Source organism: Anastrepha ludens, chromosome 6 (assembly GCF_028408465.1).
Source record: "Anastrepha ludens isolate Willacy chromosome 6, idAnaLude1.1, whole genome shotgun sequence".
NCBI lineage: Eukaryota > Metazoa > Arthropoda > Insecta > Diptera > Tephritidae > Anastrepha > Anastrepha ludens.
Window position 1 is genome coordinate 89,407,249 of NC_071502.1, and position 22,209 is coordinate 89,429,457.

General features: G+C 30.2%; 1 protein-coding gene across 6 annotated transcripts in view; it reads left to right on the forward strand.

Annotated features, from left to right (window-relative positions):
* The window catches only part of LOC128868483 (uncharacterized), a 99,864-nt gene extending 78,842 nt beyond the window's left edge, over positions 1 to 21,022 (forward strand). For all 6 annotated transcript variants that reach the window (XM_054110616.1, XM_054110614.1, XM_054110615.1 and 3 more), the window contains exon 3: positions 17,747 to 21,022. In XM_054110616.1, the coding sequence (XP_053966591.1) occupies positions 17,747 to 17,763 (17 nt within the window). In that variant the 3' untranslated portion in view covers positions 17,764 to 21,022. The remainder of the gene's footprint in view (positions 1 to 17,746) is intronic.
* The last annotated feature ends 1,187 nt before the right edge of the window (positions 21,023 to 22,209 follow it).

A 22,209-nucleotide genomic window follows, 5' to 3' on the forward strand; every position in this document is an offset into this window, starting at 1 on the left:
AGTTTCAAATTAGAATGAGCTCTCCAAAATAGCCGAAGTGTTATTGAGCCATAATGCAGTAACCTAGAAAAAATATGACAAGTTTCCACACTGTCTTCACTTTGGTTTAGTAGCAAAAAGGTATCATAAAGTAGCGCGTAAAATACAATAATTTATATTTTATGTTGTCGCCCATCTTCTGCGCATCCCACTGACTTAACAACTGATCATCAAATGTAGTAATGCGTAAAAATTATGATTGATTGAGGAGTGTCAACTAAAATTGCTCCACTTCCTTCTAACGATAGCAATCACTCACATCGTAGTATACTATAAACCATTTTTTTCACGTTTTCCAACTATCTCTACTATCTTCGTGCCGGCACAGTCAGGAACGTCTTACGCTTTTTCCTTTTGTCTTCTTCTTTTCTTCGCAGGCGACTTAACTCAAAATTTTGTCATAACAAAAGTTTTTCATTATTTTGTGTTTCCTGCTTGACGATGATTAATGAAGCACTTTTGATAGTCATGATATGCATGTTTTCAGGCGTTTTCCCAAAAATAGCGGAAAGTGTGTTTACAAGTTGAAAAGTTCTCTTATTAACAACCCACGTGTTTTTCGCTGGATTTTCTTTTACCTATGACCTATGCAAATTTGCCCTGGGAGTTTTGTTTTTTTTTGTGTTTTTTTTTTGTGTTTTTTCTTGTGAAGTACAATTTCGTGTACGCCCACAAAAATATGCGTGAAACTTTTAAATTAATTATATATGCGCGAATTAATTTTTACCATAAAAGCAAAAGGAGAGAAGTTTTAGCTAAGAAAGTAAGTATACCTATGTCAATACTTCAATGTGAATATAGGATCGGACGACGTGTGAGCTTAAATATGCGCCTAATGAATGTCTACGGAGACCTTAGCAAAAGGAGCTTCACTAATTGCGGTGGGGAATAGAAGCCGTGCATTCATTTATTATTTGTTTTGCATTCTTTTAATCGCTTCATAACGAAATTATACATTTTGGAATTGCGCCTATTTGTACGCCAATTGAAACCTTAGAAGAAGCTTCCAAATTAAAATTCAAAGAAAGTGCGAGCAACCAGATTAGCTGCGTAAATTATGTTTAGTGTAATGAAAAGATAAAATAATCATAGCAGAAAGAATTGAAAAACCAGAATATTAACTCAAAAAATAAAAACAAAAATTTAAAAGAAATGACATAAATGCAAAATATTAATTAAACCAAACAATGCATGCGAAAACAAGAAAAGAAAAAGAAAATAAAAAATTGAAATTAAAAGGATAGAATAAAATGAAAAAAAAAATAAACAAAAAGCTATATTAAAAACAAGGTATAATGTATATTAATAAAACATTTTAAAAGTAAATTAAAAAAAAACTAAAAATAAAATAAGTACAATTTGATAAAAGATATACAAATAAAACATAAATACGAATTTACTAAATTTACTAAAGTAAAAAAATAACAAAAGAAGAATAAAACAATTGAAGAAATATTAGAAAAACAAAACAAAAACAATTCAAAAAATATAAGAAATAAAAAAAATGTAAACAAATTAAAAAGAATTGAACAAAAAATATCACAAAAAAATTTTTTTTTTTTTTTTTAAATAAGAAAAACACAACGGACCCAACTTGCGGTCTATGTGGTACTCCGATGCGAGGTCACCCTTAAACCAACCAACCAACTAAATAAATTGGAAAAAAATAAAATTAAAACACTTATACCACCATACGGAAATATTGAAAAAAGTTAAAAAAAAGAAAAAAAATAAGTAGATAAAAAAAATAAAAATAAAACAATAAGAGAAAACAAGTAAAAAAAAGTATGCATTCAAAAATCAGTAGAAAAATATAAAAATTAAATTAAAACCCGCAATCGAAAAACGGTGTAGAGTAGCCACAATTGATCGAGTCCAAAGAACAGCCTGCCTTCTGATAACAGGATGCTTAAGTACAACACCTACTAAGGCTCTAAACACGTTGCTTCACTTGTTCTCTATCGATCTGGCTGGCAAAGCGATTGCAGCGAAAGCAGCGACACGCATGAACGCTATATCGAAATGGAATAAGTATCTTGGCCATTCGGCCATACTGAACAGGAACACTGTTATCTCTTCCGACATAGACTATCATGTAAGTCTTCCATCACCACCCTTGCTATTCTCCTGTTCACTCCCAACCAGGGAAGAATGGAAGACAAATCTTACCGAAATCGATGGCTCTCTGATTATATATACAGATGGTTCAAAACAAGACGGCAAAGTGGGATTTGGAATCTTTTCCAATTCCCCTCACATCAATCTATCATTTAGATTACCCGACTACTGTAGCGTATTAGAAGCGGAAGTACCTATGCGCTATCTGGTATGCTGCGAAAACTCTCTTAGAAAAGAGAATATCACTAGAGGATATCCGCTTTTTCACCAACAGTCAAGCGGCCGTTCGAGCACTCAGCTCTTCTTATACCCACTCAGATGTGGTTTGATCCTGTCTCTTATCTCTTAACGAGATAAGTGTTCAGAATTCTGTCCAAGTTATCTGGATACCGGGTCACAGTGGATTCGAAGGTAACTGCAAAGCTGATGAGCTCGCAAGAGCTGGAGCTGCGCAATCAAATGTTAGTAACTTACCCACAATCCACATTCCGCTCTCAATATGCAAATTGCTCATTGATCGAGAATTTCACAGCATTACTTATCGGAGGTGGCGAGTGGAAACTACTTGCGTTACGACCAGACAAATCTGGCCATCCTACAATCTGAAACAGACAAAAACCCTTATAAGTCTTTCGAAACACGAACTAAGGCATATAAAATCTCTTATCACCGGCCACTGCCTTTTGGGCACTCACGCACGTCGGCTCGGGGTTCCTCAAAACGACCTGTGCAGATACTGCTAGGACGAAGATGAGGAAGTATCGAGCAGACACTTGCTGTGCAGTTGTCCCGGTCTAGCCAGAAGTCGACTCGCTCTTCTTGGCTCTCCAACAATTGACAATCTTTCAGTACTCTCGAACCTGAAAATCGAATCTCTCATCAAATTCTCGAAACGAATTAATATCTTTGACCAAAGTCTACAATAAAAATCTCGGTTAGGTGGGGAAATCATTTAAAATAATGAGCTCCAGGGCAACACAACGGACCCAACTTGCGGTCTATGTGGCACTCCGATGCGGGGTCACCCTTAAACCAACCAACCAACCAAGAATAAGAAAAATAAAAAAAGAGATATTATTATAAAAATATGGAAAAAAACAGAAAATAATAAATCATAAATAAAAATAAAAAAAAGGTAAGAATATGGGAAAATTTTAAATTAATTAAAAATTAAATGAAAAAGAATTAAAAGAAATTATGCAAATGGGACATAAGAAAGAAATATTACATTGAAAGTAATTTAAATAAAAAAATAATAATAATTACAATAAAAAAAATTGAGAAAAAATTATAATTAACAAAAAACAATTGAAAAGTGCGGTAAATTAAAAAAAATAAAAACATTATTTTTTAATCAAAAACATTTTTTTAATTAATAAAGAGATATTATAACAATAAACAAAAAACAAATAAACACATAAATAAGTTACATTTAAAAAAACAATAAAATTATCATATAAGGATAAAAAAAATAAAAATGAATTAAAAAATTTAAAAATAAAATGAAAACGAATTAAAAGAAATATACAAATAAAACATAAAAAATAAATTGTACAAAGTAAAGTGTAAAAGGTTACATTAAAAAAGTGCAAGAATATGAAAAAATACAAAAATTATAAGAAAATTAAAACAATATAATTAAAAAAAAAACAGAAACAATCGACAAAATATAAGGAACTAAAAAAAACTCAAACAATTTAAAAATAATTAAGAAAAATATAAAATTTTTTTTTTATTAATAAGTAGAATAAAAAAGAGATATTATATTATGAAAAAAAAGTATGTTACATTTGAAAAAGAGAAAAATGAAAAAAATTAGGAACATTTGAAAAAGAAAAAAAATTTTTAAAAATTGTAAGAATAAAAAGTTATGCAAATAAATATATTAAAAAAAACCTAAAATAAATAAAAGATAATGAAAAAATAAAAATAAATTTGAAAAACTAAAAATAAAATGAAAAAAATGCAAATAAATCATAAAAAGAAAAATAAAAAAATTTACAAAAATGTATTTAAAAAGAAAAAAATAATAAAAATAGATAAAAAAATAAAAAAAATTATAATTGAAAAAGAAAACAATTAAGAAATGTAACAAATTTAAAGACATTTTGAACAAATTAAAGAGGATTATACAATACAAAAAAAATTAAAATTTTTGTTTTAAATAATGCTAATGCTTTTTAATTCATTGTGATTGTAATTCATTACTTTTCCAATTTTCAAATAAAAAAAAAAATAAAAAAAAAAATGTGATATAAGAATACGAAAAAAACATTAAATAAAACATGTATGTTATGCAGATAAAAATTAAATAATTTTTAAAATTTCAAGCCACGAACTAAACGTCAATTTCGTTGCTGGGTATGTGGAGAAGCATCACACAAATTTCTGTATTAGCAGAGCGCTTTTAAGAGTCATCTTTTTAGTCTGAAATCAACTCTACTGTTGTTTTAACTAAATATCCAATCAGTGCAAAACTTTGTAAACAATTTGATCACCAGAAAACTTTAGATGTTTGATATGTCGCTATTTCCAATATAATTATGCTTGCTTTTCGGCATATCCAATTGGGAAACCAAGTCAGGGCATCACCTAAATCGCACATTGCAAAATCACATATTGCACAGCTTACGATCATCTTTTACCCACACAGGTAGGCAGATCATAAGAAAAACTAATCACACCTATTAATTGCAATTGATATTTGAAACAGAGGTAGAATTTTTGAAATTTTCTGAATCCAACTCGACCAAATATACGAAATTTCAGCAATTTCGCGAATTGATTTGAATGCGACACTAGACAGCTTGCCTGGCATTGCTTGAAATGAGTGTAATGGAGAAGTAACAAAATTCTGGAGAATATGGTGAATGAGTTTGTGCATACCAATTTAGTTCGGCCCACTAGATTTTCAAAATTCTTGTAATACGCAGTTTGCACTTTGCAAGGTTCGCACAGTATAATTTTTCTAATGAAAAATTCTCAACTCTGCCATATCAGAAACGTTTGTATATATTTGTAGTATCATTTTCGCCTGCAACTACTGAAGATGCATTTCATTCAGGTACACGTACCATATGCGATGTTCTATAAATAAAGTGGCACAATTACATCTTCACATATGCACTTACTTTATGCGCCAAACAGAGATGCAGATGCTGGTGCATTGTATGCCCCTGTGTCTTCTTCCTTATATACTTGAAAGTTTTTGGCTAATATTTTATGCATGCAAGGAGAGCAAGTGTAGCAATAATCACTTTAGAGGCACTATACTCGCCTAGCAATTTGCAAAATTTATGCAGACCTGCGGTGGAAGAAATTTATGCTCAGGTCAGATGGTGTGTGTAGTTGAGTTTTAGTATGCGCCTTATGTTATGTTTATGCAAAAATATGAGTGAGTGCAGCTGCATGATTCGCATGGACGCTTAGTGAATTAGAATTACACAGTAGAGAAGCTCTGATTTCCAGAATTATCTGATCCTGTTTTTTACTGTCTGCAGGATCAATAGCAGCATTAATATGAGTATGGTAATGTGAGTATGAGGACGAGTAAAAGTATAAGTATAGGTATAAGTATAAGTATAAGTATAAGTATAAGTATAAGTATAAGTATAAGTATAAGTATAAGTATAAGTATAAGTATAAGTATAAGTATAAGTATAAGTATAAGTATAAGTATAAGTATAAGTATAAGTATAAGTATAAGTATAAGTATAAGTATAAGTATAAGTATAAGTATAAGTATAAGTATAAGTATAAGTATAAGTATAAGTATAAGTATAAGTATAAGTATAAGTATAAGTATAAGTATAAGTATAAGTATAAGTATAAGTATAAGTATAAGTATAAGTATAAGTATAAGTATAAGTATAAGTATAAGTATAAGTATAAGTATAAGTATAAGTATAAGTATAAGTATAAGTATAAGTATAAGTATAAGTATAAGTATAAGTATAAGTATAAGTATAAGTATAAGTATAAGTATAAGTATAAGTATAAGTATAAGTATAAGTATAAGTATAAGTATAAGTATAAGTATAAGTATAAGTATAAGTATAAGTATAAGTATAAGTATAAGTATAAGTATAAGTATAAGTATAAGTATAAGTATAAGTATAAGTATAAGTATAAGTATAAGTATAAGTATAAGTATAAGTATAAGTATAAGTATAAGTATAAGTATAAGTATAAGTATAAGTATAAGTATAAGTATAAGTATAAGTATAAGTATAAGTATAAGTATAAGTATAAGTATAAGTATAAGTATTAGTATAAGTATAAGTATAAATATAAGTATAAGTATAAGTATAAGTATAAGTATAAGTATAAGTATAAGTATGAGTATAAGTATAAGTATAAGTATAAATATAAGTATAAGTATAAGTATAAGTATAAGTATAAGTATAAGTATAAGTATAAGTATAAGTATAAGTATAAGTATAAGTATAAGTATAAGTATAAGTATAAGTATAAGTATAAGTATAAGTATAAGTATAAGTATAAGTATAAGTATAAGTATAAGTATAAGTATAAGTATAAGTATAAGTATAAGTATAAGTATAAGTATAAGTATAAGTATAAGTATAAGTATAAGTATAAGTATAAGTATAAGTATAAGTATAAGTATAAGTATAAGTATAAGTATAAGTATAAGTATAAGTATAAGTATAAGTATCATTATTAGTTTGATTAAAGTGGTATTTTTCACAATTCTATTAGCACCTGTTTTTCTTTTAATTAATTTTGGGCCTCTACTAATCTAACCACCCAATATGTTTGTTTCTGGTGCTCGAATTAGTTTGATTTCACGCACTCGCACATTATTAGGCTTTTCCGATCCATGACCGCATGAGTAATGGCTGTACGAAACGAATGAAAAATAGTTTACAAAAACTTCTTCTTTTTCGTTGTCATAACTTCATGAATTTGATACAGAATTTTCTCTGCATTGCGTGAAAGAATATGTGTATGTAACTGAACAAATGTAGAATAACAATGTTTTTGGAACGCTACAACCACACACTTTCTATGGTTACAATGGCTTGTGAAGCTTAATATAAAAGCGATGGGCACTCTCATGATTAAGTATATGTCCATATATATTTTTTTTTATTTTGCATACACACACATAGTTACTTATATAAGAAAATGCGTAATGATTAATACACGACGTTCATACCAACGTTCAAGGACATTCTGCTTTATTCTCTTTACATATTCGTTCATATTCGGTCATATTTTGTATGTGTACGACATGGCAACATTTTTGGAATATATTTACGTTTGCATACATGTACATATACAAAAATAGAGAGCTTCTGAGATTATCTACTTATGCATATACGAGTGCGTGCATGTTTGACGAGGTATCATGTAAGTCAAGGCTATCTTACTTGGCTTTTGATCTATTTGTAGTCATATCATAGAGCGCGAATGCCATTTGTGCGTGTATGGAAATTACTTTGTGGTGTCAAAAATTATTTATACATTTCCATACTTAAAGTGTATTACGCTTTAGGGAATATAATAATGAATTAAGTGAAGGGTTGCTTTAGTTAAAAAGTCTTCTGACGGATTTTTCAAAATTTTTGTAGCTAAATGTAGTCCGTCAGTTACTTAGCCAAAAATACTTAAATAAATAATTTTTGGTAATTTCATAGCATTGATAGCAATGCATATTTGCATATGCGCTCACCATTTTAAAGTGAAACTATAGTTTCATTATAAAGTTTTGGTACTCAGCAAACGCTTCCGTTGTGCAAAGAGCCCATGAGCGGATATTTCTTGTAGCCAAACTAATGCGTGCACAATTTTTTGGTATGCTTTTGATACAAATTACCCAGAATTGGGCACAGCGCGAAAAAAGCATTAGAATCAAGAGGGCCGGTGTGGATTTTGAATGAAATAAAATTTGTTTAAGAAATTATTGTCATTTCTCTTTATTATGATACTACTATATCTTTTAAATAACCCCAAAGAAAGAAGTTCAACAGTGTTGTTGACGTTTCGGTGTGGTTCACCTTCGACATCGGCCCTTGAAATTTAACCACCCTTTAGAAGCGTCTACTGCATATTGAATTAAGATATGTTGAAATAGTTTAGTAGATTAAGTGTAGCGTAGCGCCCTTCTTTAATCCTTTACTATTCCAGAAAAAACAACTTTTAAATAAAAGCTCACAAAAATTAAAAAGTTGCCCGTTTTTTTCCAAAGCTTCAAAAGGTCGTTTGCTAATGTTTCACAAGCTCAACTTAGATATTCTTCTTCTTAATTGTCGTGATAACCGCTTACGTGAGTTTGGCCGAGACTTAGACAATAGTTGGGGCGAAATTCCCGGTTAGCGAGCTCCATCTCAATTAGAAATGATGGTAGAGAGTTAAAAAATGTATACAAGAATGAATGCTTGTTTTAAAAGTGAGGTGGTTTTTGAAAAGTTGTACTTGCAACATTTTATAGGTAATACAGGAGAACAACAATGGGAGCAAATTGAACCAAAATCTAAGCTTCGAATTTCCGGAGCTTTTTGATGCACTGAATCCGAATTCGAGCTCTTGTTGTTGTTGTTGTTTTAGCAGTTAATTTTACCCTGTCAGTGTAGTGTAAATCACCGGTCATCTTCGTCTTGCTCATCTAACGGTAGACCCAAGAAACTTGCTATTTCGACAGGTTGGGTCCACAGGGAGAGAGGTGTTAGATGAGTAGGTGTGATTAGGCATGTGAAAAGGTGGTTAGTGTCGTGCGGGGTGGTTGTAGTGATAGCTCCAAGGCATCCAATTTTCAAAACAATACAACCTAAAAGTGAAAAAAATTGCTAAGCTTGGCTATATTTGAGGTTATGTAACTGGATGAGATATTTTTTTTTGTTGAATTTTGAGTAAAATTGTAGTCTGGTTCTTGACTCTGAAAATCAATCACACTTTATCGTCCTGAGTAATTCAACTACAGCATGAAAGATCAGGAGTCATAACTCATACAAAGAGAAAACGAAAAGTAATGTATTCTTTTATTTCGCTATATTAATAGCCTTCTCCGAAAAATGCTCTACACTCTTTTGCTTCGCACGTGGTTTCCAAGGACAAGACCAATGCTGGGTAACGGATAAATAATTTAAGTAAGTAAGGATGAGAAGTCAAATATTTCATTATTTGCACACAACCCAAAGACATAAATCGACTATACGCACATACCGCAATTACTTAGGAGGTGGAAAATGACGCATTTGCTGTACCTCATTTGCTTTAGAGAAAACTGAAATATGTATTAGAAGAATTTTCTATGCACAAAAAATAAATATAAGAACATAAATATTTGCGGTTTAGACACCTTTTATGCATAAATCTAATTTAATTGCAAGCAAACTGTCATATTATGTCTATATCCCGTTGTCCAAATTTGTATATTTCATCTACAAATATAACTTTTACATTCACTTGTTTTTCTGTCCACTTTTCTTCCATTTGTACTTACACATTCAGTGGCTGCACCTTTGACATTCAAAAAAGGTGTATTGACATATGCTTTGTCCACATCAAATAATTTGTATCTTAAAACAAAAAAGGTAAAAAAATTCACGGAATAACGAGAAAGGGAATTGGAGTTAAATATGAATATATTTTTCTTTTTCAACCTATTCTCCTTTAAGCCTAAAATCTTTCTAACATTTTTCATAAAGTGTGTGTTTGATTTGCGCGTACGTCTCACCACATCCAATTTGTGGTTTGCGTATTGATGTTGTTTTATAATGAAGTTCCACGTCGACTGAGAACGGCAAATAGTTTTTATTAGAAGCCTTTCAAAGGCAGATAAGCACTTGGATGTTGGTCATTGCTTGTCAAGCTATTTACTGTTTGTTACTGTTGAAAAGCTATTTACTATAATCGTCATAGGTTTATAGTCGGGGCTAATCGAATGACAACCACGCCCAAATGCACTCAGCTACTGCGGCCACTTTTATATACTTATATATAATCGAACAAAGGTTTCATATACATCTTTGAGATAGCCAGAATCAGCCGATAACATCAAATTTTTTCCTCGATACTTCCATCCTGGTTTTAGAAATAAATATTAACTTTCAGAAGCGAATCTGTACTATTTTAAGTGCTGTTAAGTGTATTGAATCTACAATCATGCAGGGTAGCTACCACAAAGGAACGAGCGCATCGCCTTGCAAAAGTGGCAAAATTCCCGTCCATTTTATCCCACAGTTTCTTTAATAGCATCTTTCAGTTGCCCTATAAGTCTAGTGCACAGCTCTGCTATAATTTAAAAGCCTTCAAATATTTGCCTTTTGAGTCCTATAAAACAGTAGCCACCATCTTTACAGTACATTGAATTCTTTTTTCTACTACTTCTTCTTCGTGACTATTTCGAAAGCAGCGATGCCTTGGTTAGATCGGAAAGGGATGAACACAAAATTCATCTCCTTCAACACTTCGATACAAAAATTTATTTCTGCTTTTGCTACACATGTTTCTGCTGCCTATTCTAGTATCATTCATTGGAGATATGATTTTAGTTTTGGAATTTACATTGATAAACTTCTTAAGATTTTCATTTATTTATGATGTGATGCTAAATATTTGATTCTCGGTTTTTCAGTGCAATAACAAAGCGCAGTTGAAGTATACCCTATGCTGAGAGTAGAATTGAAAACCCACATCTAAGTGAACTGAAGTAAACTGAATTAAATTTATGAAAAGTTAAATTTTACTGCGCTCAAATATACACAACACGAGAATTACTTATGAACTCATGAAACTTTTTGGAAAAACCAATTATTCAAGTGACAGCTTTCAGCTCAGCATTTATTGCTGCATTTTAAATTGATACCATAAAAGTATTTGTGTAAAATTTCTTTTATATTTCATCTCCTTGAAAGTAAACATTAAAAATGCGTTCTATTTGGAGTTCACGATTTTTAGGCTGCGTGCCTGTGTTGATATGCCAGCCAATACTTAATAGCTTTGCTATTAGCAACAGGTTGCTATGCAAATATTCTCCCGTATTATTTTTGACTCAATGTATGTGTGTATGCGTAAAAACATGGATAGATTCAGAATGTTTCTTTGGCTTCCTCGGAAAGGTGATCATCCTGACATTGCTTGCCATACGAGCGAAAATAAACACACCAACGGCTGGAAACAGCGAGCAGCTGGCAGTTGATGGGTGGAAAAGATATATTGACAGAAACATTAAGAGCTGATTGAAAGTTGGCTGATAGTGATGTTCATGCACATGTGACCATATACATATATATATATATATATATATATATTTTTTTTTTTTGGAGTATTTAGGTATTAATTTATAGGTGTAGTTAGGGAGAGAATATGTGCGCGTAACAGGATTCGAAGAAAAGAAGAAAAAAGTAATAATAAAAATAAATAAAATAGAAAGTAAAGGAATAAATAAAAATTATAACAAATTTAATTAATATGAATGAAAGGAATAAAATAAAAAAAGTAATAAATTAGATTAAAATTAAGTCAAATAAAACAGAAAAAAAATCAAATAAAAGACAGTAATCAAAAGTAAAATTTATTAAATTAAAAATAAAAAAAAACAAATTAACACCAAAAAAGAAATTAAAATAAAATAAAGCGAAATTTGATAAGAAACAAAAAAGTCAGTAAATTAACTAAATATAAATAAAATAAAACAGAATAAAAAAAATTTAATAAAACGGAAAAATAAACCAAAAAGAAAAAATAAGATAAAATAAAATCAAATGAAAATATATACATATATATATATATATATATGTAATATAGAAAAAATAAAGCGCCATTAAGCAAAATTAAATTAAGCTAAATCGTAAATTAAAATAAGGTAAATTAAGCAAAAGCAAAATAAAATGAAGAAAGAAATAAAACAAATTACAATCAAATAAAATAAATATGGTCACATAAAATAAAATGCAAACGAAATTCAAATAAAGTTGAAGGAAAGTAAATTAAATAATATTCAATAGATCAAAAAAATAAAAACTTTTTTTTTTTAAATAGTATACCATAGGTAAAATTAAGTAAAGTAAATCAAACTACAAGCTAAGAAACCATTGCCGTTCGCAGTCGACCTAAAACTGTAGGTCTCTGCATTTGTGAAACAACGTCAAGACGCACGACACAAATAGGAGGAGCAGCTCGGCTAAGCACCTATCAGAAGAGAACGTACCAAGTATTATTTTTTTATTAATTAAACTAAAATTAAAAAAAAAAATGTATTACAGTTTTGTTACAATTTTTTTTAAAGTAAATGATACATTAAATGAACTAAAATAAAACTATAATGATTTTGTAGGGAAAAATAATTCAGAGAGCAAAAAAACAAAAGGGAAAGATCCCTAGAGACCTAAGGAGTACCTTACAAGACCCTATCAGACCTAAACAGTAACCCAAGATTGCGATCAAAAAACTTGGGTTCAGGGTGCCTACACCAGAACTCTAACTCAGACCAGGATAGACTAAAAATAATATAAAATAATGTAAGCTAATTAAATCAAAACAAAATAAAATTATAAATTTTATTCCAATTAAAATTCCAATCAAAACTAAAACTAAAACCTAAGTTAAAATTAAAATTACGATTTAAATCAAAATTAAAACTAATATTCTAATCAATATTAAAATTAAAATTAAAGTAAAAGTAAAAGTAAAAGTAAGAGTAAAAGTAAGAGTAAAAGTAAGAGTAAAAGTAAAAGTAATATAAAAGTAAAAGTAAAAGTAAAAGTAAAAGTAAAAGTAAAAGTAAAAGTAAAAGTAAAAGTAAAAGTGAAAGTAAAAGTAAAAGTAAAAGTAAAAGTAAAATTAATATTAAAAATAAAATTAAAATTGAAGTTAAAATTACAATTAGAATTACAACTAAAATTAAAATTAAAATTAAAATTAAAATTAAAATTAAAATTAAAATTAAAGTTAAAATTAAAATTAAAATTAAAATTAAATTAAAATTAAATTAAAACTAAAATTAAAATTAAAATTAAAATTAAAATTAAAACTGGGACCAAAATTATAATTGAACTTGAAAGTAAAATAAAACTTGAAATAAAGAAAAGTAAAATTAAGTTGAAATTGACAGTAAATTTACAATTAAAATTAAAATTAAGATTAACAATTAATTAATAAATAAAATTAAAATTAACAATAAAATTAAAATTAATTTTGGGACTAAAATTACAAAAAAAAATTTAATTGAACTTCGCATTAAAATCAAAACCAATAATTAAATTTAAAATTAATATTGTATTGAAATTAAAATTAATTAAAAATTAATCTTAAAATTAGTATAAAAATTGTATTAAAACAAAACCAAATCGTAGATTAAATATCAAAAAAAAAAAAAAAAAAATAGAAAAAATAAATAAATGTAATAAACAAGGCAAGTGTATTAACCAGTTACCCTTTCATTGTATCAGTAAAATAAAATGAGTTGATTGTAAGCCATCGCTCAGATCAACGGCTTTCAATATCAACTACTGAATTAAAATTCAGCAGAGTACGACGTTATTAAAATAGCAAAAGCAAGAAACGTTAAAAGCGCTTTGAAATTTAAATGCGTAATAATTCTTGTCAAGAATCCTAGTCATATTTACTATAGTCACTTTAACTCCAGTTTGAAATTTCATTCGCTCGCATGCTTTCCTACGGCCGGCAGCCATGTGTTTTCCGTATTTAGTGGTCTTGTTTGATATCCTATACAAAATTATCTTGCTTGAGGGGTTTTAAGTAAATAACAACAAACTCTTCACACTTCGAGCGGCACCGAAAGCTTTACTTTTCCTTTTTACTTCACTTATGTATTTTAAAGCAACTTCATCCTTTCCGCCGTACCCTTACTTATCATATTAATTTGCTGGCATTTTTGCTTCACTCTCTCCATGTGTTTTTCAACGAAAATATTCCATTTTCAATAGGTTTGAAAGCATGCTCAGCGGGCTACGTATACGCCGCGTAGTACTCACACCCGACGCTGAGGCTTTCGTGCAATTACGTGCGCTACCGAATGGGTGTGGCGTTAATTGCTGATTGTGAATTTACCCACATATATTGCACATATACATGCATGTTTTTAATTGTATGTACCTCAAATTGATGTGTGTGTGTGTGTGTGTGTGTGTGTGTGTGTGTGTGTGGGCGCGTATGTGGCCTGCGGTCTTTTGGGTGCGATTGCAACAAGTTAACTATGACATAAAATTTCCAGGAATTTCACATTTGTGAGTGTTGCCATTATACAAAATAAAATAAACAAAAATGGAGTGAAATAAAATTAAAAATGTGACACAACAATAGCAACGTGAAAAGCACAAAAATTAGACAAATAATCAGACAGCTCAACCGTTCTTCCTGTGCCTTTCAACGAAAAAAGAAAAACGATCATTCGTATTCGTTCACACATTTGCGCTTGAATATAATTTGATGTAGTTGTTGTCTTAACGCCTATTTGTTGACATTCTTAATTACTTTTGTGCGTATTATGCTTGCTTGTTGGCATGTGAGTGTGTGTGTGTGTGTGTGTTTTGAGAAGTTCGTTAATGACTAGTTGTGTGAATATTTCGTTTAAACTACATTCGGCCGCTGGGTCGTTAAATATTCTTTCCAACGCTTCCATTTCTCCACCAACCACTCACACTCGCTTTTCTACACTTTGTCTTTTCGTGTTTCCTTATTTATTTTAATTACTTTTAGTTGTACATTTAATGCCTGATACATAGTATAGATGTCCTTGTTGTCATTCACTGGCTTACGGTACTGCCAACTCTTTGCCACACTCTGCCTCAGTCCCAGCTTGCCTGCGTTATTTTCGTAAATGTCAAGTGTCACTCGATTGCATGAGAAATTGTTGGTGACGTTGCTGTTCCATTTCTTTTCCGACAGCCACATTCTGCAGCGTTGGCAATTATTCACTTGTACGATATGTAAATAGCAGTTAATTGTATTTGAATATTGTCTACTTGCTCCGGCTGAAGCTTTAGGCAGTTTGATTTATTGCATTTCCTATAAATTGCCGGGGGTTATGCCATTACTTCTAAATTTACTTGAAAATGTTTCCTCTTTGTTGGTTTAAGGAAATTGCCTGAAATTGGGTTATAATTACAGCCCAAGTCTTTCTGTTATTGTATTATTTGGCCAAAAATTTATTTTGTAGAACCTACAGGTAGTTCTTCTATGTTGAACAATTTTGATATACAAATTTTATTTGCCCGTTTTACGGAAATTAGTTTTTCAATACATTAATTGGTTCATTTGGGTAATAGTGGGGTTGGGAGATAGCTCCGATATATTTAAAGAAAATGTATGCAATAACTAAATATTTTTTATTTATTTAATTCTAAATGTAAATAAACTTTACAAACAGTTTTTGATTGAGAAAACTCAAATTTTAATAAAGATATGGAATATGCAGGGCAAGCCAGTTAAATGATTAAGCTGTGGCTGTAAAATTTGTTAAACAGTTTTAAGGGGTTTGGGGTGGTCAGAATTTTCAAAAAATGGGAGCTTATTTCATTGTCTTAAAGTATAATATCTTGAAAATATTGGGTGAAAATTTGAAGTAAATCTGAGAAATACTTTTCGAGTTATTCAATAATTAATAAAGAGCGTTCGGGCGCTCCGGAGCGTTCGTATGCTGGAAAAATGGATGCTCCACGTATGAAAGGGGCAGATAAGCGCGCTAATGATTACACTCGAGAAAGTAGAATACTACCTAGACAAAAGCAAACCGATATTTTGGAAGCTGCTGTGATGGCTGAAGAACTATTACATGGTCCAGGAATAGATGACACAGTTAATAATAATAATAATAATAATTGGCGCGTACACTTCTGTTAGGCGTTTGGCCGAGCTCCTCCTCCTATTTGTGGTGTGCGTGTAGATGTTGTTCCACAAATGGAGGGACCTACAGTTTCAAGCCGACTCCGAACGGCAGATATTTTTATGAGGAGCTTTTTCATGGCAGAAATACACTCGGAGGTTTGCCATTGCCTGCCGAGGGGCGACCGCTATTAGAAAAATGTTTTTTTATTAATTTTGCTTTCACCGAGATTCGAACCGACGTCTCTCTGTGAATTCCGAATGGTAATCACGCACCAACCCATTCGGCTACGGCGGCCGCCACAGTTAAAGTAATTAAATAATTCGTATAACTCTAAATAAATCGATAGCAAAACTTTCATTAAAATCCGCACACACAAATTTTTTTGTTTTGTTTATAAGTTGGTATATTAATATTACAAAGACTGTTAGTAAATTAAAAAACGATAAGTTTTTATACAGGATTTAAAATAAAACTCGACTACCTAAAGGGAAAAAGGGAGAAAGAAATTATTTACGAGTTATTTAAGAAAAACTAATCCTGGGGTACCTTAAGTCCCCCACTCCGTACTCTAAGGGTTAAAGGCGTTTTCATGTTTTTGAACTGGTGATGACTGTAACTTAAGACCCGCTTTGTATATTTCAATAAATTTTATACTGTTTTTGAAAAACATAAAAAACTCGTGCCTGATCGAAGGTTTTTTTTTTTAAATTCGGAATTTTTTTAAACAATTAATTATCGGGTTTTTCTCGAAAATTTGAAAAATATTTCCTGAGGCCGCCATTTTGTTAGTTTTGAAAAAAAGTTTCTTCAACGCAAGATTATCTATTAATGAAACTAATTTCTCTTGCGCGATTGATTTTAGATGAATCCCCAAGGACTTATGATGATCACCGCAAGGGACTTCTGGGGAAACGGGCTCCACACAAACAGCGATAACTTTTACAATTATTAATTTTTTTTTTTGAAATTTTGCCTAATCAAGTTAAAAAATAAAGCAACTGACTAACAAAAAAAAAAAAAATTATTGAACATCATAATTTTTTCGGGCCTCTGACTACCCTTCAATAGTTTTTAAAACTTGTATTTGCGCTAAATACTCAATAAAATTATAGGAATGTTTCTTAAGTGTAGATTACTTAGATTCGCAAAAGACGCAGGCTTATTACAAGAAACCTACTACAAGGAAGAGTAAGGGTCAAGCTCCATCTGGTACCACTAAAGACCAATAGGATCATGTGATGGCTTTCAGCTAGCTAGGTCAGCCTAACCTAACCTTCTTAAATGTAGACAGCGATCCAGGTGATCCATTGATCTTATCCTACACACATTCACTACAACACTTCATTTGAATTTCATTCTAAGTTCGTGAAAAACCTACAATACTTTACCGACTTTGACTTTTAGGTGCACTATTTTCATGCTGTGATACATAATTGAACATATGAAGCATTATTGCTCTTTCTGCACCCCTCAAAAACTTATGAAACACATAAACTTACATATCCTAACTTAGGAAACATTTGTAGTTTTGCACCCAACGGCAGATGGAAGCTAAAGCAGATTAACTCAAACTACGGAACGCTGGAATGAACTGCTGAATTTGTGCAGCGCGCGTTACTTAATCTGCTTCGACGCCATTGAAAGTTAACTAAGCGCTATTTTATTATATTTTATGCATAATATTTTGCTACATACATCTTTTGCTACCAAATAATTTTTTAAGATTCATGCCTAATCCCTGTCTTTCTCGTTCTTTTTTCGCTTTTCTCTTTTCAGGTAAGTGCAAGCATTAAATAACTACTTCACATAAAATAACAACCCTGCACTACACCGACAAGTAAGTGTGTCCATTTAAAAAGCAAAAAAAAAAAACAGAAAAAAAATAAGTTGGAAAATTGAGTACCCTCAGAAAAATAATATATTTCTGCGTCATAAAAAAACAACTGAAAAGTGAAAACAAATTTTAAAGCTGCGAACTTTGGCCGAGCAGCTCTTAAACCCTGCTTCAGCGTCAACCTGCTATTCATACTTTTGCCGGGCTAAGTGCATTCATCGTTTAAAGTTGTCAAAATTTATGATTTTCCACTTTACTTTCAGTCCACTCTTTCGCTGTTGCACGTGCAACAAATTTTCTTGTCTGCCTTAGCACTTTTGCGTGACCTCAGCTGCTTCTACAGACATTGCCACTAGACCGCCGACTAGCTGACCGGTTGGTTGGTTGGTTGATTGGTTGGTTGGGCGTTGAAAGCAGGAAATGGCTTCAAGTGAGATTATTTTATCAGCGTAGATGATTATTCGTGATTTTGTTGAGTTGTGTTGCTTCGTTGTGTACCCATACATGCATATGTGGTACGTGCGTGTGTATGTATTTGCATATGTATATGCATATGCGTGCTTCTACCACTATTTGTGTAGGTAAATATAATATATAATTGTGTGAAAGCTATTGTGCGCCGCTCGCTTGTTGGCCTATCACGGCCAACGTGGAACCAATCGCATTAAAATGATACGATTACAAGTATTCCGCTGTCACAAACCCGTTTACCGTGGCTCTGTCTATTACAGTATTTTTTTTTTTTTTCTTCCCCAACTCTTTTTATAGGTCGCCACTGCAGCCGTTTGATTTCTGATTTCCAGTTAAACCGAAACAGAGGAAGTCGTTTCATCGATATACCAACAAATTTGCGTGAGAAGAATTTTGTTTGTTTTTAATTCAAGTGAATGGGCGTTTATTTATCTGCGGCGATTGCATTTCCATTAAATTTCACTTCATTTCACTTAAAGCTTTTTCCGGGTATTTCAAGCTATTTCGAGGCATTTCAGTTAATTCGCGCGCGATTCAGTACGAGTGCATTAATTGTTGCAGCAGCTTTTGAATGCCTATAGCTTCTTGACTTTTTGAACACATCTCGGCGAGAAATATGTGTGTGCTGCTGCAGGCACTCGAAAAAATAGCACCATAAATTGGCAACAAAAGCAAAGTGCCGAAAACACCGAGGCACACACACATGCGTACGCTCGATGAAGTTTCATTGCATGCCGTTTTTTCTTTGCTACGTGTGTGTGTATTGAAGTGCGTGGGCGCACACGCTTCGAAATGCCAGCGGATATAGCGCCAGCGCAATAATAGCAACTCTATGTTGGGTGTGGTTTTTGCTCGTGCTACACTTTTCAACTTCTAAAAAAGTTTCATGTTTTCCTTTCAATCTTGCGTTTTCTTTTTTTGGAATTTTCGTTCTGCAACATAGCACAATATTACGCTCGCATACTGCGCTGCCTTAACTTTTTTTTAACTTCCATGATTTTCGCTACTACATATTTTTGTTTTTACGTCTACAAATTTACAATGTTTTAAGTTAAGCAACATTTACCTCTCTTTGCATTTACCTACCGCTGGTGCTTTTTCTTTTATATATTTCTGTTTTTCTTTTTCGTAGTCAACATTTGCTTGCCAACCGCAGCATATAAATTTGCTTTTGCATCTGATTGCATTCACCAGCAGCATCCAACGGCAATAACAGCTGCGGCTGCTGTCCCACTTACATATTTATGTATGTGGGTGCGTGGGTGCGTGGATGTTGTTGAAATTCGTTTTGATAACGATTTTAATTTGCATGTGAAATGTGAAAATGTGTTAAGCTGATTTATGGCATGAGCTCGCTTATTAATTGTGCCAATATTTTAATTGCGCGCTTCGAGTAGCTATTGGCATTTTTCGTACACTCAGTTGAAGTGAACTTATGGCACACTTGAGGTTCTGTTCAAATAATTAAAAGTTTTAATTGAAATTGTTGCCTCTGATTTTATGTTGATCTTAAAGTTAATTGGGTTTGGCACAGGATTGGATTTATTCTTATTAAATTTTTAATTTGCGAAGTTTATTTATTAGTTTTCAATACATAAGCGTTGTTTTTTTCTGCTGCATCTTTAAACTTGTTGAGGATCTCACTACCATGCACTATGGGCTAGACGACCATCAAAATTGGCGAAAATGTTGCGATTTTAGTGAAAATTCATATGGCTGCAATTTTGCGATCGCTGTTTGCAAAACTGAGGTTAATTCTTCTAATTTCAAAAAAGCCGTGACGACTGTACCACTTAGAACTTCAAACAGACCACAAGACTGCTTATGAATATGAAATTGTGTCAAAAATTTCTGATTCCGAATATCAATTAGATTACGAATTAAATGATTTTAAGTTTACTGACATAGAAGACGAAGTATCAAATGGCTACAAAAATATAAAAATAAAAATTAAGGAAATTCTTTTAATGAAAAAAAAAATCTAACTCCAAGGGCATTTATTCTGCCCATTCCGAAGAGCAATCGAATTATGAATTAAACCATTTTGTGTTTACTGACATAGAGAACGAAATATTAAATGTCTACAAAACCATAAAAATCAAAACCATAACAAGAAACTAAACAAAAAAATTATAAAAAAATATTAAAAATTAGTTATAAAAGTAAGCTAATGTTTTAAGGACGAAAAAATCTACAAAAACATAAAAAAAAACTTTTTTATTTTTTAACAAAAACAAAAATAAAAAAAAACAGATATTAAAAAAATAACTATTAAAAGAGAGTTAATAAGAAAAAGTTAAAAAAAAATAACTAATTATTAAAAGTAAGTTAATTTTTTAAAAGACAAAATATGCACTACCAGTGCAGCGGATGGTTTTTAAAAAGAATGATCTGACTTTATTATTTAAAACTTCTTTCAGGGATGCTTTTAAGGTCGCTGATTACGAAAATGAAGTTAATACCAACAAATTCTGATTGGAAGGAAAATTATTCTTCCAACACCCAAAGCCAATCAGATTATGAATTAAATGATTGCCAGCTAACCGAGATCTGCAATACTGAAAAAAAAATAAAAAAAACAACCAAAAAAAATCAATAGAAAAAAAATTACAAAAAAATTAAAAGAAAAAAAATTCAAATTTCAAAAAAATTTAAAAAAAAATTTAACAAATATGCTTCAAATTCTCAGAAGGAATCAGGTATTGAATTAAATATTTTGAGCTTACCGAGATAGAGTTCGAAATATAAATTACTGAGCAAAATTTATAAAAAAAGAAAATAATACAAATAATAATAATTAAATAAAAAAAAAAATTAAAACTAAAAGATTTTAATAAGAAAGTTCTTAAAAAATTAAATAAAAAATAATAAACAAAAAAGTTTTTAAAATAAAAATTGCTGTTTCAGTCTGGCGAGTGAGTTTTAAAAACTTTAAATTAATTAAATTTCGTATTTGGGGGTTTTGATGTCGTTGATTATGAATTTGAAGCTATTTCTGATTTCGAGGAAAACTATTCCTCCTAATCTGAAGGCTTATCGGAAAGTGAATATAATGATTTTGACCTTTCCAATATAGCGGATAAAAAATAAAATGGCTAGAAAAATATAAAAAAACTATGAAAACTAAAAAAATGGAAAAAGATTTTTTCAACTCAATTAAAAATTATGAAAATAAAGGTAGTTTTTCAAAATTCAAAACATTGTTTCAATAAAAGAAAAAAGAGGGAAATTATGTAAAGATAAAAAATTAAAATCCAAATTTTAAAAAATCTAAAAAATTAAAAACCAAATTTATAAAAATAAAAAAAAAAAATAAATAAAAAAAACTTACAAAAAAAACAAGTAAAAAAAATGTATAGAGATAAAAAATTAAAATCCCATTTTATAAATATTTTATTAAAAAACATCTGAAGCCTAATTTATAAAAATTTAAACAAAAAAAATTATATTAAAAACCGAATTAACAAAAATTGCATTAAAAGAAGTAAAACAAAATTTATAAAAATTTAAATACAAGTAAAATAAATACAAAAATATAAAAATACAAATAAAAAAAATTCAAAACCAAATTTATAATAAATTAAGTCAAAAAAATTAATGGCAAAAAATTTATAAAAATTTAAATCAAAATAAATTGGACACCAAATTTATAAAAATTTAAATTAAAAAGAAAAACATTTAAAAACAAAATTTATAAAAATCTAACTAAAAGTAAACTAAAAACAAAATTATAAAAATTCAAATAAAAAAAATTCAAAACCAAATTTATAAAAGTTAAAAAAAAATAAAAGCCAAATCTATATACAAATAAATTGGAAACCAAATTTATAAAAATTGAAACAAAGAACAAATTTAAAAACAAAGTTTATAAAAATCTAAATAAAAATAAATTAAAAACCAGATTTATATTGTAGAAAATTAAAAAAACATTAAA